Genomic DNA, 21014 nt, shown 5'->3' with positions numbered 1-21014 from the left:
TCTAAATGTGTGTCAGTTGTTTGTTACGTTTGTGCATCATATCCCACTGAGGTGTGAGTAACCATGTTTATATCCTTTCTTTGTGTATCATAGTAGTCTATATAGAGGCTGATGCATGGTGTGACTCCAGACCAGACTCTGACTCCCCATTGATCAGAAACTTTCCAACAGGAGGTAAGCCCCCACTATATCATTTATATCAGTCATGATTGTGGTATTATATGACATTTGCTAACACAACGGCGTGCCGCATTTAAATCAGCTTGTTGTCCGCATATGGCCCACAGGACACCAGTTTGAGACCAATGTTATAGTCAATAGTGTGTTACTAAGTGTTAAAGGGGCAATCAGCAGCTTATACATTGATTTTTGGACTTATAAATGATTGATATGTACCCATTGATTATTGAAGAATATAACTTAGAAATGCATCATGAGCTTAGTTCAACTGTCTAACCACATCAGAACCCAAAATATAAACTTGTTTTACTCCAATGTTTGTAAACAAAGTAAATGTGAACAAACACTGTATAGCCTCATAACATGGTTAAAACTGCACTTCTGATATCATGGATGGCCAGTCCTTGCATTCATAGCTGTCTTTGAATTTGAGAGAGGTTACATTTCTCCAGCCTTCTACTGAAACAGTGGTGGGTTTTACGCGTTGTTATTGTTTCAACTGCTGCTTTAAGTAAGTCTATAGACTGACCTAGTGTCACACCCTTTAGTGCCGTAGTACTGTAGACTAACTTGTTCAAAATGCAAGACGTTTGACCAAGTAAAATCAAATCAAATTGTATTTGTCACATGCGCCGACTTCAACAGGTGTAGACTTTACCGTGAAATGCTTACTTACAAGCCCTTAATCAACAATGCCGTTCAAGAAATAGAGTTAACAAAATATTTACTAAATAAACCAAAAAAATCTAAAAGTAACACAAGAAAATTCCATAACGGTGGCTATATACAGGGAGTACCGGCACCGAGTCAATGTGCGGGGTTACAGGTTAGTTGAGGTTCATTTGTAAAGTGACTATGCATAGGTAATAAACAGTTAGTAGCAGCAGTGTAAAAACAAAGGGGGGGGGGGGGGGGGGGGGGTCAATGTAAATTGTCCGGGTGGCCATTTTATTAATTGTGGCTTGGGGGTAGAAGCTGTGAATTAAGGAGCCTTTTGGTCCATTTTATTAATTATGGCTTGGGGGTAGAAGCTGTGAATTAAGGAGCCTTTTGGTCCTAGACTTGGCACTCCTGTACTGCTTGCCTTGCGGTAGCAGGGAGAACAGTCTATGACTTGGGTGACGGGAGTCTTTGACAATTTTTTGGGCCTCCCTCTGACACTGCCTAGTATATAGGTTCTGGATGGTAGGAAGCTTGGCCCCAGTGATGTACTGGGCGTACGCACTACCCTCTGTAGCGCCTTACGGTCAGATGCAAAGCAGTTGCCATACCAGGCGGTGATGCAACCGGTCAGGATGCTCTTAATGGTGCAGCTGTAGATATTTTTGAGGATCTGGGGACCCATGCCAAATCTTGTCAGTCTCCTGAGGGGGGAAAGCTGTTGTCTTGCCCTCTTCACAACTGTTTTGGTGTGTTTGGACCATGATAGTTTGTTGGTGATGTGGACACCAAGGAACTTGAAACTCTCGACCCGCTCCACTTCAGCCCCGTCGATGTTAATGGGGGTCTGTTCGGCCTATAGTCCACGATCAGCACCTTTGTCTTGCTCACATTGAGGGAAAGGTTGTTGTCCTGGCACCACACTGCCAGGTCTCTGACCTCTTCCGTATAGACTGTCTCATTGTTGTGTCATCAGCAAACTTAATGATGGTGTTGGAGTCGTGCTTGGCCACGCAGTCGTGGGTGAACGGGGAGTACAGGAGGGAACTGAGCACGCACCCCTGAGGGGCCTCAGTGTTGAGGATCAGCATGGCAGATGAGTTGTTGCCTACCACCTGGGGGAGGGAGTCCAGGATCCAGTTGCAGAGGGTGGTGTTTAGTCCCAGGATCTTTAGCTTAGTGATGAGCTTTGAGGGAACTATTGTGTTGAACGCAGAGCTGTAGTCAATGAATAGCATTCTTACATAAGTGTTCCTTTTGTCCAGGTGGGAAAGGGCAGTGTGGAGTGCAATATAGATTGCATCATCTGTGGATCTGTTGGGGCGGTATACGAATTGGAGTGGGTCTAGGGTTTCCGGCATGATGGTGTTGATGTGAGCCATGACCAGCCTTTCAAAGCACTTCATGGCTACTGACGTGAGTGCTACGGGGTGGTAGTCATTTAGGCAGGTTACCTTTGCTTTCTTGGGTACAGGGACTATGGTGGTCTGTTTGAAACATGTAGGTATTACAGACTCGGTCAGGGAGAGGTTGAAAATAACAGTGAAGACACTTGCCAGTTGGTCTGCACATGCTTTGAGTACACGTCCTGGTAATCCATTAGGCCCCGCGGCTTTGTGAATGTTGACCTGTTTAAAGGTCTTGCTCACATCGTCTACGGAGAGCGTGATCACACAGTCGTCCGGAACAGCTGATGCTCTCATACATGCTTCAGTGTTGCTTGCCTCGAAGTAATTATAAAAGGCATTTAGCTTGTCTGGTAGGCTCGTGTCACTGGGCAGCTCGCGGATGGGTTTCCCTTTGTAGTCCGTAATAGTTTTCAAGCCCTGCTACATCTGACGAGCGTCAGCCGATGTAGTAGGATTCAATTTTAGTCCTGTATTGACGCTTTGCCAGATTGAAGGTTTGTCTGAGGGCATAGCGGGATTTCTTAATAGCGTCCGGATAGTGTCCCGCTCCTTGAAAGCGGCAGCTCTAGCCTTTAGCTCTGTGCGGATGTTGCCTGTATTCCATGGCTTCTGGTTGGGAAATGTACATACGGTCACTTTGGGGACGACGTTGTCGATGCACTTATTGATGAAGCCGGTGACTGAGGTGGTATACTCCTCAATGCCATTGGATGAATCCTGGAACATATTCTGTGATAGTCCAATCTGTGATAGTCCTGTCTGTGACAATCCAGACAGTCCTGTAGCGTAGCATCAGCGTCATCTGATCACTTCTGTATTGAGCGAGTCACTGGTACTGCCTGCTTTAGAATTTTGCTTGTAAGCAGGAATCAGGCGGATAGAATTATGGTCAAATTTGCCAAATGGAGCGCAAGGGAGAGCTTTGTATGCGTCTCTGTCTGTGGAGTAAAGGTGGTCTAGAGTTTTTTTTCCTCTGGTTGCACATGTAACAGGCTGGTAGAAATTAAGTAAAGTTTTCCTGCATTAAAGTCATGGGCCACTAGGAGCGCCACTTCTGGATGAGCATTATCTTGTTTGCTTATGGCCTTATACAGCTCGTTGAGTGCGGTCTTAGTTCCAGCATCAGTTTGTGGTGGTAAATAGACGGCTATGAATAATATAGATGAGAACTCTAGGTAGATCGTGTGATCTACAGCTTATCATGAGGTATTCTACCTCATGCGAGCAATTCGTCAAGACTTCTTTAATGTTAGACATCGCACACCAGCAGTTATTGACAAATAGACACACACCCCACCCTCGTCTTACCAGACGTAGCTGCTCTGTCCTGCGGATGCACGTAGAAGCCAGCTAGCTCTATATTATCCGTGTCGTCGATAAGCCACGTCTCGGTTAAACATAAGATATTTCAGTTTTTAATGTCCCGTTGGTAGGATAGTCTTAATTGTACATTTTCCGGTTTGTTTTCCAAGGATTGCACGTTGGCCAATAATACAGAGAGAACTAATGGTTTTCCTATTCGTCGGCAAAATCTTACAAGGCCTCCTCCCCCTTTTCCTCCGTCTTTTCTTCATGCTGATGACGGGGATTTGGGCCTTGTCTTAACAAAGCAATATATCCTTCGCATCAGACTCATTAAATAAAAAATATTTGTCCAGTTCAAAGTGAGTAATCGCTATTCTGATATCCAGAAGCTCTTTTCGGTCACAAGAGACAGTAGCAGCAACATTATGTACCAAATTAATTACAAACAATGCGAAAAAACATCAAAATAGCACAGTTGGTTAGGAGCCTGTATAACGGCAGCAATCCCCTCCGGCAACATTATATAACAGTGTCACTCTCTTTGTAGCTCCTCCTCCACTTCCTCCCAAGAACATCCAAGCAGCTAGTCAAGGCTATTCTTCGTCTGATTCTTCCGGTAATATTATTTTGCTAGTAACCATAATTCCCATATGGAAGCAGATTCATGCCAAAACCTCAATGGTTTTATTTGTATTTGTTTTGGCATGAATCAGCTTCCATATTCCCATGCCTCGTGCACACTTGCCATTGTTCTTTGGACAGCATTGATAGAAGTGAACTCAGGAAGATCTCTGAACTTTTATTTTCCCACAGCTGATTTACACAATGGGAGAATAGTCTCAAGCCCCGCCCCCATCTACCTGAACGTCCAATCGCCAGCCTCATACAGAGGTTCCCCCTTGCCTGACCTGGAAGATGTGTTCGGCCCCATGGAATCCTCCCGGATCAATGAGGGCAGGGCCTCGCCCCGATGGGTCAGCTTCAACAATGAGAGACCACCCCCACCGGAAGAACCGGCCCCGCCTCCGCCCCCTGCCTATCCTCCTCCTGACTCGCCCAACTCCCTCTCCTCCACCCCAGACTCCCCCTGCCTCTCCCCGGGCCCTCCTCCGGATGAGCCTCCCCCCTCCCCGCCGCCCTTTTCCTCTCTCCCCGACTCGCCCATCTCCATCATCTCCATTCCCCCTCCAAATGAACCCGTTCCCCCCCTGCCTCCCGACTTCTTGCCCCCAGACTCACCGCCATGCATCGCCATCAATCCTAGTCTGTTTTTGGATGATGATGAGATACTGGAGTACTCCCCTGCTCCCTCTGCCCCTGCTGCCCCACTGGAGTACTCCCCTGCCCCTACCAGTCCCATCCCTCCCCCCCTGCCTGCGGAGCGCTCCCTTCGGGCAGGCATCCCTTCCCCTCTGGTGTTCCTTAGGGAGGAGCAGCCTGACTTTATGTCCTGGCCCCTGGTGCTGACCCCGGGCTTCAGGGGCATGCCGTCCCCCCTCCCCCCGCCCACCTACAGGCCCATGGTGTCTTCCCCCGGACCATGCCCAGGCAGTGGTGAGTCCATAGAAATACAATGGGTAGATTACCACTGTAGGAAAGCATAGAAATAAAATGGCTAGATTACCACTCTAGGAAACCATAGAAATACAATACAAGTAGAATGGGTAATGCCATCATTGTGAAAATGGAATTTGTTGACATCGCTCTATTACAATTGCTATTGGATCTAGAAGTCATAGCTGGTCATAATCTTAATAGGGGTCATAGGTCCTCCCTTTTCCTTTTACAGGCCCCTCCTCTCCACCTCGCCCTGCCACGCCCCTGTCAGGAGGTAGTCCAATCCCTCCCCCTCTTCCTACAAGGCCCTCCTCTCGACCCAAACTGCCCCCTGGGAAACCAATGGGAGACCTGGTATGGCACACTTTTACATGTGTTAGACTTGTGATAGATACTATTAGAATGTTAGTAATGTGATAGATACTATTAGAATGTTAGTAATGTGATAGATAGTATTAGAATGTTAGTAATGTGATAGATACTATTAGAATGTTAGTAATGTGATAGATACTATTAGAATGTTAGACTTGTGATAGATACTATTAGAATGTTAGTAATGTGATAGATACTATTAGAATGTTAGTAATGTGATAGATACTATTAGAATGTCAGTAATGTGATAGATATTATTAGAATGTTAGTCATGTGATAGATACTATTTGTGATAGATACTATTAGAATGTTAGTAATGTGATAGATACTATTAGAATGTCAGTAATGTGATAGATACTATTAGAATGTCAGTAATGTGATAGATATTATTAGAATGTTAGTCATGTGATAGATACTATTTGTGATAGATACTATTAGAATGTTAGTAATGTGATAGATACTATTAGAATGTCAGTAATGTGATAGATATTATTAGAATGTTAGTCATGTGATAGATACTATTTGTGATAGATACTATTAGAATGTTAGTAATGTGATAGATACTATTAGAATGTCAGTAATGTGATAGATAGTATTAGAATGTTAGTAATGTGATAGATACTATTAGAATGTTAGTCATGTGATAGAGACTATTTGTGATAGATACTATTAGAATGTTAGTAATGTGATAGATACTATTAGAATGTTAGTCATGTGATAGATACTATTTGTGATAGATACTATTAGAATGTTAGTAATGTGATAGATACTATTAGAATGTCAGTAATGTGATAGATACTATTAGAATGTCAGTAATGTGATAGATACTATTAGAATGTTAGTAATGTGATAGATACTATTAGAATGTTAGTAATGTGATAGATAGTATTAGAATGTTAGTAATGTGATAGATATTATTAGAATGTTAGTCATGTGATAGATACTATTAGAATGTCAGTAATGTGATAGATACTATTAGAATGTTAGACTTGTGATTGATACTATTAGAATGTCAGTAATGTGATAGATAGTATTAGAATGTTAGTAATGTGATAGATACTATTAGAATGTTAGTAATGTGATAGATATTATTAGAATGTTAGACTTGTGATTGATACTATTAGAATGTCAGTAATGTGATAGATAGTATTAGAATGTTAGTAATGTGATAGATACTATTAGAATGTTAGTAATGTGATAGATACTATTAGAATGTTAGACTTGTGATAGATACTATTAGAATGTTAGTAATGTGATAGATATTATTAGAATGTTAGTCATGTGATAGATACTATTAGAATGTCAGTAATGTGATAGATACTATTAGAATGTTAGACTTGTGATTGATACTATTAGAATGTCAGTAATGTGATAGATAGTATTATAATGTTAGTAATGTGATAGATACTATTAGAATGTCAGTAATGTGATAGATACTATTAGAATGTTAGTAATGTGATAGATTCTATTAGAATGTTAGTAATGTGATAGATACTATTAGAATGTTAGTAATGTGATAGATTCTATTAGAATGTTAGTAATGTGATAGATTCTATTAGAATGTTAGTAATGTGATAGATACTATTAGAATGTTAGTAATGTGATAGATAGTATTAGAATGTTAGACTTCTGACTCTTATTAGCTTTCTTTAACTGATTTTCACAAAGTTAGAGATACTACTAAACCTAACTGTGGCTGCTTTGCTAACATTACATTGTGTTGGGAAAATGTGTGGTACAGCAACAGGCTACTGATATTCTCCCCCCCCAGGCTCGGCCCTTCAGCCCCCCAGTCTCCGGCAGCCCCCCTCCCTTCGCCCCCCTGGCCCGAGCCGAGAGCTCCTCCTCCATCACCTTGCTGAGCGCAGCCTCCACCCCCACCCTGGGGAGAGAGCTCACCGTATCCACTACAGGTACTACCATCCTCCATAACACCTGATTCACCTGTGTATGTCTCTGGTGTTAACACATTCAATGGTAGTATGCACACATCTGAAGCCTATAATACGACTTTTGTGAAACAGGTTTTTTTCACCATCAAATCAAATAAAATTTTATTAGTCACATGCGCCGAATACAACAGGTGTAGACCTTACAGTGAAATGCTGAATACAACAGGTGTAGACCTTACAGTGAAATGCTGAATACAACAGGTGTAGACCTTACAGTGAAATGCTTACTGACAAGCCCTTAACCAACAATGCCGTTTCAAAAAAATATGGCTAAGAATAAGAGATAAAAGTAATTAAAGAGCAGCAGGAATGGGACAAACTGGTTAGTATGATGAATACATACACCTGTCTCGTCATTTTTGAAATTGTTTTTAATTTAACATTTATTTAACTAGGCAAGTCAGTTAAGAACAAATTCTTATTTTCAATGACAGCCTAGGAACAGTGGGTTAACTACCTTGTTCAGGGGCAGAACAACAGATTTTTACCTTGTCAGCTCGGGATTCGATCCAGCAACCTTACGGTTACTGGCCCAATGATCTAACTACTAGGCTACCTGCCGCCCCGTCATCTTCACTCTGCTAAACACACAGTCATCTACACCTCCCATGTTCCAATCAGACACTACAAGACTGCTTTCTTTCTATCCATCCATCATGCTCCCTCTGGCCTTGCCCTCTGTCTTGTGATGGGGTTATACCTCCATTAACTATCCACCTCTCCTCTTCTCCTCTTCCTCTGCTCCTGCCTGCCTCTCATCCCCCTCTCCCTCCCTCCATGTCCTCTACCCCTCTCCACATGAACAGAGGAAAAACTGCCAACCATGGTATGGTTTGACCATGGCCAGTTTTATTTGTCTTTTGAAGGTGAGTCGTACCAGGGTCGTATTCATTAGGGCACAATGCGGGAAAAAAAACGTTCTGCAGCGGAAACGGAAAATTAGCATTTCTTATTGGCCAAGTTCAGGTAGTCCCTTTCAGTCCGTTTGGTGCCTAACGAACATGACCTAGTACCAGTGCATGGAGGCTACCGTACTGTACTGCACTACCCTGGCTGTCCATGTTTCTCTGGTCTCACTATCTATGATCTCTCCAATCTTCTATCTTGTCATTTCTATGCTCTTCCCCACTCCCTCCCTTACGCATGTCTGCTCATCTGACCACGTCTGTAGGCCGTTACAGACACAGGAAGGGATATTGCTACTGAGATAGTGCCTTTTATGTGGTGATCAACCTTGTGTGTGTGTGTGTGTGTGTGTGTGTGTGTGTGTGTGTGTGTGTGTGTGTGTGTGTGTGTGTGTGTGTGTGTGTCAGGATGTTCCAGAGGACCCAGCCCACTGACCATGGGAGCCCAGGACACTCTGCCCGTGGCGGCTGCCTTCACCGAGACCATCAACGCCTATTTCAAAGGAGCCGACCCCAGCAAGTAAGGCTAGCATTTCTATCGATGCTAGGCTATTCCTCTCAATGCTAGGCTAATGCTAACACAAGTAGAAATGTTGATATTGATATGAATAACAACATTGATGTCAAATTTATATCAAAGTTAATACTGATGTGAATGCAAATTCATGACAACATGATGTTTCAGCCGGCAAAGCGACCCTCATCAGAATAAATGCAACAAGTAAGATGGCTATGATATTGTTGATATATATCATATTGCAACTACTGTATGCCTATTTCATTTCAATTTCAAACTGTATTGTCTCCTTTTGTTGTCCCCACAGGGAAATACAATGTGCCTAGGCTATATATTGTTCTGTGGATATTTCTGTGGGAAATGTAGTTTGTTTGTGGCACCTCTATGGATTCTGGGTACTGTAGTTTTTCTCTTTTTGACTGACCCGTTTCTGAGCACTGAGCTGGCTCTGTTCTCCATGATCCAGGTGTGTGGTGAAGATCACTGGGGAGATGGTGCTGTCTTTCCCAGCAGGCATCACCAGGCACTTTGCCAGCCACCCGTCTGCCCCCGTGCTCACCTTCAGCATCAGCAACTACTGCCGGCTAGAGCAGGTCCTCCCCAACCCACACCTACTGTGCTGGTAAGGCTTATTATACAGTACACTGACTCAATATTGTGTTTTGGGGCAAATATTGTGTTTTTGGGCATGTTCCAAACGATGTCCCATAGTGGCCAGGATTGGAGCTACACATTGACTCTTGGTGGATTCCCCTAAACATAGTAGACATTCACAGGACCAATAGCAACATGTTTTAATAATTACATTTAAGCAATAAGGTCTGTGCTTTATCATGAATGTAGTCACAGGTAAATGTGTTGTTCAGCCTGACACGCTGGCTCAGATTGGTTAGGGAGAGACACCCCTGGGATTGGTTAGGGAGAGACACCTCTGTGATTGGTTAGGGAGAGACACCCCTGTGATTGGTTAGGGAGAGACATCCCTGTGATTTGAAAACCTGGTTAAACCACTTACCAGGATCACCAAACAAATTCTTGGAAAACATGCATGATAATGTGAAAATATACCTGAATCAGATAAAGTCATTGTAATATTGCACCATCAGCAAACCCAAAATGCCCATGTCATGTATTTGTTTTTAGTGACACCACCATGTCCAATGTGGACACCAAGGAATTCTGGGTAAATATGCCAAACCTGATGAGCCACCTGAGGAGAGTGGCTGACCAGAAGCCTCAAGCAACCTACTACAATGTGGACATGATCAAATATCAGGTGAGACTGTCTGCATAGTACACATTATTACATGTAATTCCATACAGTGTATACTGTATAGTCACAATGGCATGTAATTGTTAAACAAATGCAATGAAGTGTGGTGTGTGTGTGTGTGTGTGTGTGTGTGTGCTTATGCGTGTTTACATGTGTGTGTGTCTTAGGTGGCAGCTGAGGGGATCCAGTCTACTCCCCTGAACCTGGCGGTGAGTTGGCGTGGCGACACCACCAGCACGGACCTCAGAATAGACTACAAATACAACATGGAGGCCATGGCCGCCACCCCCTCCCCCCTCCACAACATCCACTTCCTGGTCCCTGTGGACGGGGGCGTGGCCAAACTCCAAGCCATGATCCCCACTGCCACCTGGTGAGGATAATTAATTGCTGACTTAGATTGTTTTTAAATGTATTTAATCTTAGTGTCACTGAAATAATAAAGGCAACTATAACTTTATTTTATTTTCTCTGTAAGGAACCCAGAACAGCAGAACATTCTATGGAAGATATCAAGCCTTTCCCAAAGGTCTGAAAATGGAGGTAGGTGATCTTCCTCTTCCTCTTTCACTTTTCCTGTGACTTCTTCCTCCTCTTTCTCCTCTGTCTCTTCCTCCTCTTGTCTTCCTCCTATTTCTCCTCTCCTCCGTCCTCTTTCTCCTCTCCTCCCTCCTCTTTCTCCTCTCATTCTTCCTCTTTCTCCTCATATTCCTCCTCTCCTGTCCTTCTTCCTCTTTCTCCTCATCTTCCTCCTCTCCTGTCTTCCTCCTCTTTCTCCTCATCTTCCTCCTCTCCTGTCTCCCTCCTCTTCCTCCTCTCCTGTCTTCCTCCTCTTTCTCCTCATCTTCCTCCTCTCCTGTCTCCCTCCTCTTCCTCCTCTCCTGTCTTCCTCCTCTTTCTCCTCATCTTCCTCCTCTCCTGTCTCCCTCCTCTTCCTCCTCTCCTGTCTTCCTCCTCTTTCTCCTCATCTTCCTCCTCTCCTGTCCTTCTTCCTCTTTCTCCTCATCTTCCTCCTCTCCTGTCTTCCTCCTCTTTCTCCTCATCTTCCTCCTCTCCTGTCTCCCTCCTCTTTCTCCTCTCCTGTCTTCCTCCTCTTTCTCCTCATCTTCCTCCTCTCCTGTCTTCCTCCTCTTTCTCCTCATCTTCCTCCTCTCCTGTCTTCCTCCTCTTTCTCCTCATCTTCCTCCTCTCCTGTCTCCCTCCTCTTCCTCCTCTCCTGTCCTTCTTCCTCTTTCTCCTCATCTTCCTCCTCTCCTGTCTTCCTCCTCTTTCTCCTCATCTTCCTCCTCTCCTGTCTCCCTCCTCTTTCTCCTCTCCTGTCTTCCTCCTCTTTCTCCTCATCTTCCTCCTCTCCTGTCTTCCTCCTCTTTCTCCTCATCTTCCTCCTCTCCTGTCTTCCTCCTCTTTCTCCTCTCCTGTCTTCCTCCTCTTTCTCCTCATCTTCCTCCTCTCCTGTCTTCCTCCTCTTTCTCCTCATCTTCCTCCTCTCCTGTCTTCCTCCTCTTTCTCCTCTCCTGTCTTCCTCCTCTTTCTCCTCATCTTCCTCCTCTCCTGTCTTCCTCCTCTTTCTCCTCTCCTGTCTTCCTCCTCTTTCTCCTCATCTTCCTCCTCTCCTGTCTTCCTCCTCTTTCTCCTCATCTTCCTCCTCTCCTGTCTTCCTCCTCTTTCTCCTCTCCTGTCTTCCTCCTCTTTCTCCTCTCCTCTCTCATCTTTCTCCTCTCCTGTCTTCCTCATCTTCCTCCTCTCCTGTCTTCCTCATCTTTCTCCTCTCCTGTCTTCCTCATCTTCCTCCTCTCCTGTCTTCCTCCTCTTTCTCCTCTCCTGTCTTCCTCCTCTTTCTCCTTCTCTTCCTCCCTTTTCTCCTCTCCTGTCTTCCTCCTCTTTCTCCTCTTCCTCCTCATCGTCTTTGTTATCATCTGCCTCATCTTTGTCGTCGTCTTCATCACCATCTTCGTCACCATCATCATTATTCTCTCTCCTATAGGAGTGGGGGCTCTACTGGGTAGGTTCCAGTTGACAGAGGGTCCCAGTAAGCCGTCCCAGTTGGCGGTGCAGTTCACCAGCGAGGGCAGCACTCTGTCAGGCTGTGACATCCAGCTGGTGGGGACTGGCTACAGGCTCTCGCTGGTCAAAAAGAGATTTGCAGCAGGTCAGTGTCTGTGTGTGAGGGAAGCATGAAAATACTAGCCTGGTCCCAGATCGGTTTGTGCTGTCTTGCCAACTTCCATGGTCATTGTCACACGTTCTGGGATCATGGGCCCCGTTTGAAACTGAACTGAAATTGTATTGATTCTAACCCTGAATGTGACGTTGTTGCCTGACCATGAAAACAAAGCAAGACAACAACACTTTGGCAATAGCAAACAGTTGGAATTCCCCTGACTGAATACTCTGCTTGTGTTTCCGTTACAGGGAAATATCTGGCGGACAACTAGTCACCACTGTTGTAAAATGGAACCCTTTCAACCATACGATGGCTTTTGACTGTGAGGATGATGATAGACTTTTTATGGATTGTTCATTCGATACAAGTTACCAACTGAGAAACGTCTGAAACCTAACGCTTAAGCAGGGAGGGGTAACTGATGACATAGCAGCAACAACAGGATGTGATGTAATACGCACTGTCCACAAGGGTTCACCAGGGTATTGCTTTATGTTTTAACACACTCAAATACAGTAGTCGCACTGTTGGAGTTTATGCAAGTAGTCACCGCTTTTTTTAGTTTTGTGCACCTTGAGGGTTGTTGAGGTCAATTGTAAAATCTTTTGTCTGTAATGTTTTCGTTATGTGTCGGACCCCAGTAAGACTAGCTGTCGCCATTGGCATCGGCTATGAGACGTCCTAATCAATAAAACATTTAGAAATCATAATGAAAGATAATGGATTCAACACATTTACTCCCGTTTAGCAAAGTCAATTATCATTGGCAGCACATACAGTAATCCAGCCTTATTTGTGAGAAGAATTCTATGTGAATGGGTGATGGATGGAAGATGCACTGGACAGATTTATGTGAATAGATAGACACTGTTATCATTCATTGATAATTCAATTGATTATGACAAGAACAATTGATTATGACATAACAATTGATTATGACAAAAACAATTGATTATGACATAACAATTGATTATGACAAGAACAATTGATTATGACAAGAACTCCACGTGCAGGGTTAGGATGACATTTTGATGTTTTTCTTTTATTTATTGGGTTGATTCAACTGATATGGTACCAGCTGGTACTGCACCAGCATGTTGAGGCCCACAACTTGGAGTTAACGTACAGACAACGTTATTATGTATGTGGTGGTTGTGTGTTTTGCTGGGAGGTCAAGTGGTTCATGTAATGTAATTGTTCATATTGTTTTCCTGATTTGTGGATGACAAAAACAAAGCAGTTGACCTTACAGACTGAATAGCTGAGTTGCCTTGCACCAGATTAGATTTCTTTCTGGATTCTGTTTGTCCCTTAGAGTTGTTGTGTCCAGGAGTGCTAATCAAGAATAACTGGTTGAAATGACATCATTACAACTGGTTAGGGTGGCAGGTAGCTTAGCGGTTAAGAGTGTTGGGCCAGTAACCGAAAGGTCACTGGCACGAATCCCTAGTCAACTAGGTGAAAAATCTGCAGATGTGCCCTTGAGCAAGGCACTTAACCCTAATTGCTCCTATAAGTCGCTCTGGATAAGAGCGTCAGCTAAATGTAAATGCTAGAATTACATCAATTACTGGTTAGAAGTAGGTCTTTATGAGGTCATTTCAACCAGTTTTGCCCGCTGGGAAGTATAACCGGGGGACATCAAAGAAGATGGAAAAGTGCTTGAAGAAGGATTTATCTAAAATAGAATAATAATGAATATTTATCGATGGCCCCTAATGTTTTGTTTCTTGTTTTTCCACCATGTGGAGTTAATAGATGTTTTATCATTTTCTAATAGCAGGATATTGAAAATCAATTTGTAAAAAAGTGTAAATATGAAAGAAGCGTCTTCATATATCCCTTTGGACATATGGGTGATTCTGTGTACTGTCAAATCAGATTTATGTTATACGGTTGGTGATAGCCTTTACAATACATTACAGAACACATTTTTGTTGTGTTTTTATTTCTAATGTGGATTTCTTGTAAAATACTGACTGTCCAAATCTGCGTTACTCAAAAGTTTTTTTTTTTGGTTACCTTTTTTTACTCTACAATGCTAGTTAATTTATTTCAAGACATTTAGGATGTCCAGCAGCACACACAAGAGCCCCCCCTCCCCTCCTAATCCAATGCTATTCTGACCAAGACTGGGTAAAGAAAACAGTAGTGAGTGTAGAGTTCAGTCTAATGTAACCAGGTTCATTCAGACCTACGTCTGTAATAGTACGTGTGCTATGTGATTGTTTTTACTGTAACTTCTAGTCATGTCATCGTGTTTGACCTTTCACCTGAAGATTTAACCTTTAAACCTTTGACCTTTGGCATGAATCCACAACAACATTATCACACTTCCATGATACTATTGCGGTAACGTCCTCCTATGTTTCCTCCCGACTTGCACACCAACAACAAATAGTTTTGTGTAACTGTAATTGTTTTGCTCCTGCCCATCTCTCAAGGAAAAAAATGTTTGTGTATTATTTTCACTTTATGACGATGGTAATAGAATTACCTCACGTTTTGTTACTTATTTCCAAATCAGTATATTCAAAATGAGTCTCGACCAATGACAAAAGAGCATTTTTATCCTTGATATTATCAATAACTATGGTAAATGTATTTCAACTTTACTTTTTTTTGTCCTGGTTGCAATATTTAATTTATTTGTTTGAGCCTTACTGGTCCTTTAAAAATATTCACAAATACAAATAAACGTTTTTTCTGTCAGTATTTTATTCACTGCATAGGACACTGAATATGCAAACATACCATGTACATTTCCCATCCAAAGATTTTAAGAGTAAATATATAAAAAGTTAATATAATGTAATACCTGTTTTACTTGGTAATAAAGAATGGGAGAATATTGGAAATGAAAATGGATGTCTTTATTATTATTTTATACATTTTCCAATGTTACAGGCGCAGATGAATATACACTACTCTTTTAGATAGTCTATTGAATGTGCATTGCGTTGTCGTCGTCGTCGGTTGTATTGCGCGCGCCAAACTGTACAGGGTCCTTTTAAAACCCGATGAATGCAGTTGGCGCAGGATCGGAAACCCCTCCTCCAAAACCGGACGGTTGTCAGGACAACACAATGCGCTGGATCGCTACAATGTTTCTGCTTTGACTCGTGAATTCTGAATAGGTAAGAGTGTTATTTTTCAGCGGAACAAAAAGGTTTCAATGTTTCTGCTTGTCGAACTTTGGAATACACAGGTTGTAACATTCTACTGCTGTCGTCGTGTAGCTGGGCTAAAAGGGTGAAATGTTGCACTTGGGGGTGTATTCATTACGCCGATTATGTTGCAAAAAATATATATATGTTCAAAACGTTTTGCAACATAAACCGTTTACGTTCGTTTGTTCTCCTTGCATCGATTTGGTTTATAACGGTGTGTTCATAAATTCACCCTGGCTATCTACTCCGATTTCAGAGCACTCTCGTCTGAGTGTGCCAGAGCGCAGACTAATTTACGAATTTACGAACCCCTGTTGAATATGGCCGGTGTTAGTAAACATCAGCAAAAAAAGCGTAATGAATCATTGTTGCAAGCAGCACAGTTAGTCACCGACGCTCTGGATAACATGAAAACAGCCTAAACAGCTCGGCTTAGGGCGAGTAGAGTAAAATGGTCAGAGTGAGGTGTTCTCTCATTCCTGTCTGGAAGTAGCTCGGACCAAGCGTCCAGTGTGCGCTCTGAACACTCCGAGAGAGAAACGCTCTGAAATTACAAAGGACAATATGACACAACACTCTGAATTTACAAACGCCCAGAGCACACTCTGAGAGCACCCCGGCACTCCAGATTGAATTTACGAACACACCCTTAATGGTTAGACAGTAAACGGTTTCCGTTGCAAGTCATAATGAATACACTCCTGATCAGCTGTCGGACAACTGAGCAAGTTTGCCCATTTTGGGAGAAACTATTTTCCAAGTAGGCACAACAGTAGGTCTGTATTGCCCTGTTCAGTGCATTCTGCATTACATACATTCTATCAGGAGACCGAATTCTCCTAATGTCTAATTTAAGCCTATAGCTACTATACTATTTACTTAGTTGGAACTGATAAATGTCTTGTATGTGTTATTATTTATCTGTTTGTGTTGACATGGTTACCATCAACCACACTATAAGATACACACATCTTTTTAGCCTTGAATGTGCTTAGGTGCTTAATTCAAAGCTTCTCCCTTATAATGATTAGCTAGACAACAGGCAGAGTAATGTCTGATTTAGCTAAAGAAAAGGCAGCTCGTCTTCTGAAGAAGAGAGGTAGTGTGTCATCCCTTGGCAGCCATGATGTCAGAGCCAAGGAAACAGGGGGCAAGATCAAGGAGTGAGTACTCTTTTGAAGTTAAGCATTTAGCACAAATTATTGAAGAATTTTCGACTTCTTTTATTTATCCAGATCAATTAGTTATTCTATTTTTTTTCTGATGGGAGATTTTTCCTCATGATATTAAAGTTGCATTGAAATGATTGAAGGTAGAAGTTGCCGTAGCCACAGATATAGGATCAGATCAGTAGATGCCCTACTCCCAGTCCTAACCTAATACAACCGTCAGGGAGATGGAAAACTATCTGACCCTCTATCAGTGGTTGAGGACAACTTCTCAAACCACAGACCTTTTGATGTTCTTCCACTGTATCTGAATACATATCGATCTTGACTCGCAGTTCTATAAGCACCGTATCCTATATCGATGAGCCTGGTCACCATGACGATAACCCTCGACCCGCAGTACAGATGGAGAACACCTTCCAATTGGGTGAGGCCTTTATTTTCACCACATGTTAACCAGTGCTAGCCTGGTCCCAGATCTGTCTCTGTTCGGCATGACAATGACCATAGGAGTTGGCAAGACAGACCTGGGATCAGGCTAATAATGACATTCCTATTTGAAGGAGTGGTTAGCCTTACATTACCATAATTCCAAGTCTCGTTCATCACTCGGTGAGGAAGCCTGGAAGCTACTTGGATTATAATTGAGTAATTCCATTGTGGTTACTCAGTAACTACATGGCATTAGTGTAACAGTGTATGAAACGTTATGCCCCCCCTCTTGAATAGCACCACATAGACGCTTCCCTGTTCTCACGGTCAATGACATCCTGAAGGATGTGCTCGCCAGTTACCTGCAAGAAGAGAAGTATGAAGCTGAGCTCTGTCGGCAGATGACAAAGACCATATCTGAGGTAATATTGATTGTCATTAAATAATGCCTTTGCTTATGCAGAGGAACACATTAAATTATTCATGAGTTTTTATTTTGTTATTATTTCAGACACGAGTGGTATCGGTACAATTTGGTGGTAACTGGTAGCCTAGATGCCAGACTGCTTCTACATTCACCAACCCCTATATCATTGCCCTAGCCAGATCTGCTATCTTGCCAACTCCTATGGTCATATCGTAGCAAAAGCTAAAACCGTTGCCCTACCGTTGCCCTAGCATGGGGCGGCAGGTAGCCTAGTGGTTAGAGCGTTGGGCCAGTAACCGAAAGGTTGCTAGATCGAATCCCCGAGCTGACAAGGTAAGCATCTGTCATTCTGCCCCTGGACAAGGCAGGTAGCCCACTGTTCCTAGGACGTCATTGTAAATAAGAATTTGTTGTTAACTGACTTGCCTAGTTAAATAAAACAATTATGACAAATTGTCAGGCACCAGTCTTGCATCTTTTGGCTTCAATTTTCATGCAGTTGTTTTATTGTCATGTATGGTTGATCTTAACATAGAAATAGCTTAATCAACAGCTCTCTGATACACCTTACAGTGTCATGCTACAAAAAACACCCGCTTGCCAAAAAGTGTCCGGCTGAAATTTAAATAGCTGCTAGAGTTCCCTTTTCCCTTTCAGTCTGTGACTCTTCCTTGTCCTGTAGGTGATCAAAGCCAGGGTGAAGGATCTGATGGTTCCCCGTTATAAGATCATTGTTCTGATCAGCATCGGACAGCTCAGTGACCAGAACATGCGCATCGGGAGCCGCTGCCTGTGGGACTCCTCCAACGATACCTTCTCCTCACACTCCTTCAAGAACAGCTCTCTCTTCGCCGTGGCCAACGTCTACGCTGTTTACTTTGAGTGAGTCATCACCCATGGTCACAGATGACTGTCTTGGACTGTGGGTACTCAAGTCCTATATAGTCTTATGTAGTCCGTCATAAGGGCTACATAACAGTGTTATAAGCATGACATAATAGATTTGAGAAAAAAATCACGACTGTTGGTGTCAGTTTATGGCAACTGTGATGACACAAATAATGTTTCGATCAGCTAATTGGGCAGGCTTAAAGCTAGCCACCTGGCTTGTGTCGTGACAGTGTTAAGTCAATTGCCATAAAGTGACACCAGCTGTAATGTCATTGTCACGACAGTCTTATGGCCGAGCTTTCAAGTAAAGCGTAATCAAATGGCCTATGTTCTGTTTCTGTATTCGTACCATAGGCTGTGGGTATTCTAAATGGTCTATCATGTGTATGATGTTAATTTGCATATCATGGAGAATGGTTGTGTGGAAGTGCTGGGAAACCTTCAAATGAAGGTCATGCCTAGAGCATTGTGGTTTTATCAAACATACTGTACGAATCAAGGAAGTATCAGAGGCAATAAGAATATAGTCTCAGGTAAAAGGAAATAAGTTCATACCATAGTCTGAATATCTTTCTGGGAATTATTCATTATGGTTACATATGTTCTTGTCTGTGTAATAATGTACAAATACTGTATAATACAGCATTTCCTGATCATTTAAATCTCAAATAGATTTTGCAATCACTGTGGCACATCGTCACACACTGTCTTGTCTTCTAGCATATTTTGAATATTGTTCTCAGATTTTGTAGAGCATGTTTTATATTTTTAAGAAACTTAGACTAAAGAAAGAGTCTAAGTTTCATCCTGAGAGGTAAAGTCTGTTCAATTCTCATATAGACCTCATTCAGTGGAAATGTTATTGAACTGATGACTCATATGGGTTCTCAGTGTCATAACTTGTTGAAATAATTTGCTGGTCTTGTCATAACTTGCTGAATAGATGATTGATTTTGTACAGTTGTCCAGTCAAATGTCTACTTGCTGAATGTAACCCATTCGCTTTGGTTAGCTAAAATGCCCCATTTCTACAACATGTATTGCCTCTTGTTGAATTAATAAAAGTCAGGTCAACCATAATAAAGAGATCTGAGGAGATAACACAATGGTTACAAGTCCAGTGTTTATTGCTAATAAGATCAATGAGGGAATTTAATTGAAAGTCATGATAAAACTAAATGAAAGTAATGATATCTTTAGCTGACATCCATTGAAGCCAACCAACTATATTGAATAAGGACTATTTTCCAACAAACATTAATGGCAAGTTAATGCCTGCACGTTGGCCCCTAGCACATGATTGTAAGGTCACTCTTCCGACAGCCCAGTTGACAGCACACGGTGGTCAGGGCTTCGTTCAAGTCTCGTCGTCTCCGGTCCATCACAGGCTCGGCCCCCCATGGTTTCAGACCATTCTGGTCCACCCTTCCTGGACAACCAGAACACCAACTGTTATCAATGTTTCAGAATATTTTCTAAACTGTTAATGTACATACTGCAATGGGCAACCAGTGTCTGTTCTTGCTTCATTCTATGGCAAACTATTATAAAACTTCACAAACATCTACAAGCACACATCATAGCTGCAGGTTGTATGATTATTTATCATTCAAGTTTACATTATGGCATATAGCAAAAGACTTGAGTTATATTTCTAATCTTGTAACAGATGCTACTACTATGCCACTGATTTTCAAATAATGAGTACGACCATAGAGATACAATATCATGCAGTTCTATGTAATTCTGTGATACTGACCATTTATGTCCTCTACTGGAAGCCTTCTCCACCTTGACCCACCACAGGTGTACACTACGGCCCTCAGGAACTCCCGTCCACAGAGCCGCACAGCTCTCACAGTCGCAGCGTCCTCCATTCGAACCTCCCCTACACACAGCACACACAGCAGCAGCAGAGAGAACAACTGGGACTTCATGGTGGCTCCGTGGATCAAGATGCTGTAGATTGTCAATTCACTACACACCGTTTCTGTCTCTGAAGACACCTGTGTGGTCTCCCTTTTTATATAGGCTCTCTAGTCATGCTTTCCTACAGTCTTTTCAGATGTGTCATACGTACTGATGGTGACATGCCTCCTATCTGGTAATCATTATCTGCAGATGAGATTTTGTTTTTTGATAGTGGGAGACAGTTTATTGCTATGCTCTGGTAAAGTGTTCCTTAATGAGGGTATCTTGATATAGATACAGATATAGATATCCGGCCATCGTAAAAACAGATTCAGGCAATGGCCTTCCACATAGCAACATAGTGGTATTTGTGGCAATTTTCTCATCACAATGTCAACACTTCCAAGAAAGGACTTCACAGCATTTTTGGATCTCACAATATTTGGTCTGTTTTCTGAGTTACTCATGTTTGCTCCTCAATTATGGTAAATTAAATGCAGGTAATTGTAGGCAATTACCTTTTCCTAGTAATAAGAAACATAGGTATAACTATAATCCCTTAAAATTATGACAACCACACTTCTGTGAAAAACGGTCCCCTTTACCACTATTTCGCAGTTTTTTCACAGTTTTAGTTAAATCAAGTTTCAATAAAAACAAAAGCAATAAACTTGTATTTCTCCTCCAAAAAGGTAACAGTCTACGTGAAACCCTGTGAGT

At 42.4% G+C, this 21014-nt stretch overlaps 3 protein-coding genes across 9 annotated transcripts in view; 2 read left to right on the top strand and 1 right to left on the bottom strand.

Moving 5' to 3' along the window:
* Positions 1–15158, top strand: part of LOC115170089 (SH3-containing GRB2-like protein 3-interacting protein 1) — a 58186-nt gene extending 43028 nt beyond the window's left edge. For 4 of the 5 annotated variants that reach the window (XM_029726360.1, XM_029726363.1, XM_029726359.1 and 1 more), the window contains 13 exons: positions 94–174; positions 4102–4170; positions 4368–5108; positions 5344–5465; positions 7255–7396; positions 8749–8860; positions 9026–9061; positions 9324–9479; positions 10001–10133; positions 10298–10503; positions 10609–10673; positions 12115–12279; positions 12543–15158. In XM_029726360.1, coding sequence (XP_029582220.1) covers positions 94–174; positions 4102–4170; positions 4368–5108; positions 5344–5465; positions 7255–7396; positions 8749–8860; positions 9026–9061; positions 9324–9479; positions 10001–10133; positions 10298–10503; positions 10609–10673; positions 12115–12279; positions 12543–12565 — 2051 coding nt within the window. In that variant the 3' untranslated portion in view covers positions 12566–15158. The remainder of the gene's footprint in view (positions 1–93; positions 175–4101; positions 4171–4367; positions 5109–5343; positions 5466–7254; positions 7397–8748; positions 8861–9025; positions 9062–9323; positions 9480–10000; positions 10134–10297; positions 10504–10608; positions 10674–12114; positions 12280–12542) is intronic. The other variant, XM_029726361.1, reaches the window with a different exon arrangement.
* A 187-nt stretch (positions 15159–15345) lies between these two features.
* On the top strand, positions 15346–19489 carry dynlt5 (dynein light chain Tctex-type family member 5). Of its 3 annotated transcripts, none has more exons than XM_029726370.1 (5): positions 15346–15431; positions 16496–16627; positions 16969–17060; positions 17363–17487; positions 18175–19489. In XM_029726370.1, exons 2-5 carry the CDS (start codon positions 16515–16517, stop codon positions 18376–18378), a joined length of 534 nt encoding a protein of 177 aa, XP_029582230.1. In that variant the 5' UTR covers positions 15346–15431; positions 16496–16514; the 3' UTR covers positions 18379–19489. The 3 variants fall into 3 exon arrangements, with proteins under 3 accessions (XP_029582230.1, XP_029582231.1, XP_029582229.1); XM_029726371.1 differs by lacking the exon at positions 15346–15431 and adding an exon at positions 15638–16240; XM_029726369.1 differs by lacking the exon at positions 15346–15431 and having other exon boundaries at positions 15638–16627.
* Positions 19488–20399, bottom strand: LOC115170093 (relaxin-3). The gene is made up of 2 exons (XM_029726372.1): positions 20143–20399; positions 19488–19812 (listed from the first exon to the last, which is right to left on the bottom strand). Exons 1-2 carry the CDS (start codon positions 20318–20320, stop codon positions 19673–19675), a joined length of 318 nt encoding a protein of 105 aa, XP_029582232.1. The 5' UTR covers positions 20321–20399; the 3' UTR covers positions 19488–19672.
* Positions 20400–21014: the final 615 nt, after the last annotated feature.

The sequence above is a fragment of the Salmo trutta genome, chromosome 31 (genome assembly GCF_901001165.1).
Source record: "Salmo trutta chromosome 31, fSalTru1.1, whole genome shotgun sequence".
NCBI classification, from domain to species: Eukaryota; Metazoa; Chordata; class Actinopteri; order Salmoniformes; family Salmonidae; genus Salmo; species Salmo trutta.
This window is presented reverse-complemented; position numbering and strand designations above follow the sequence as displayed.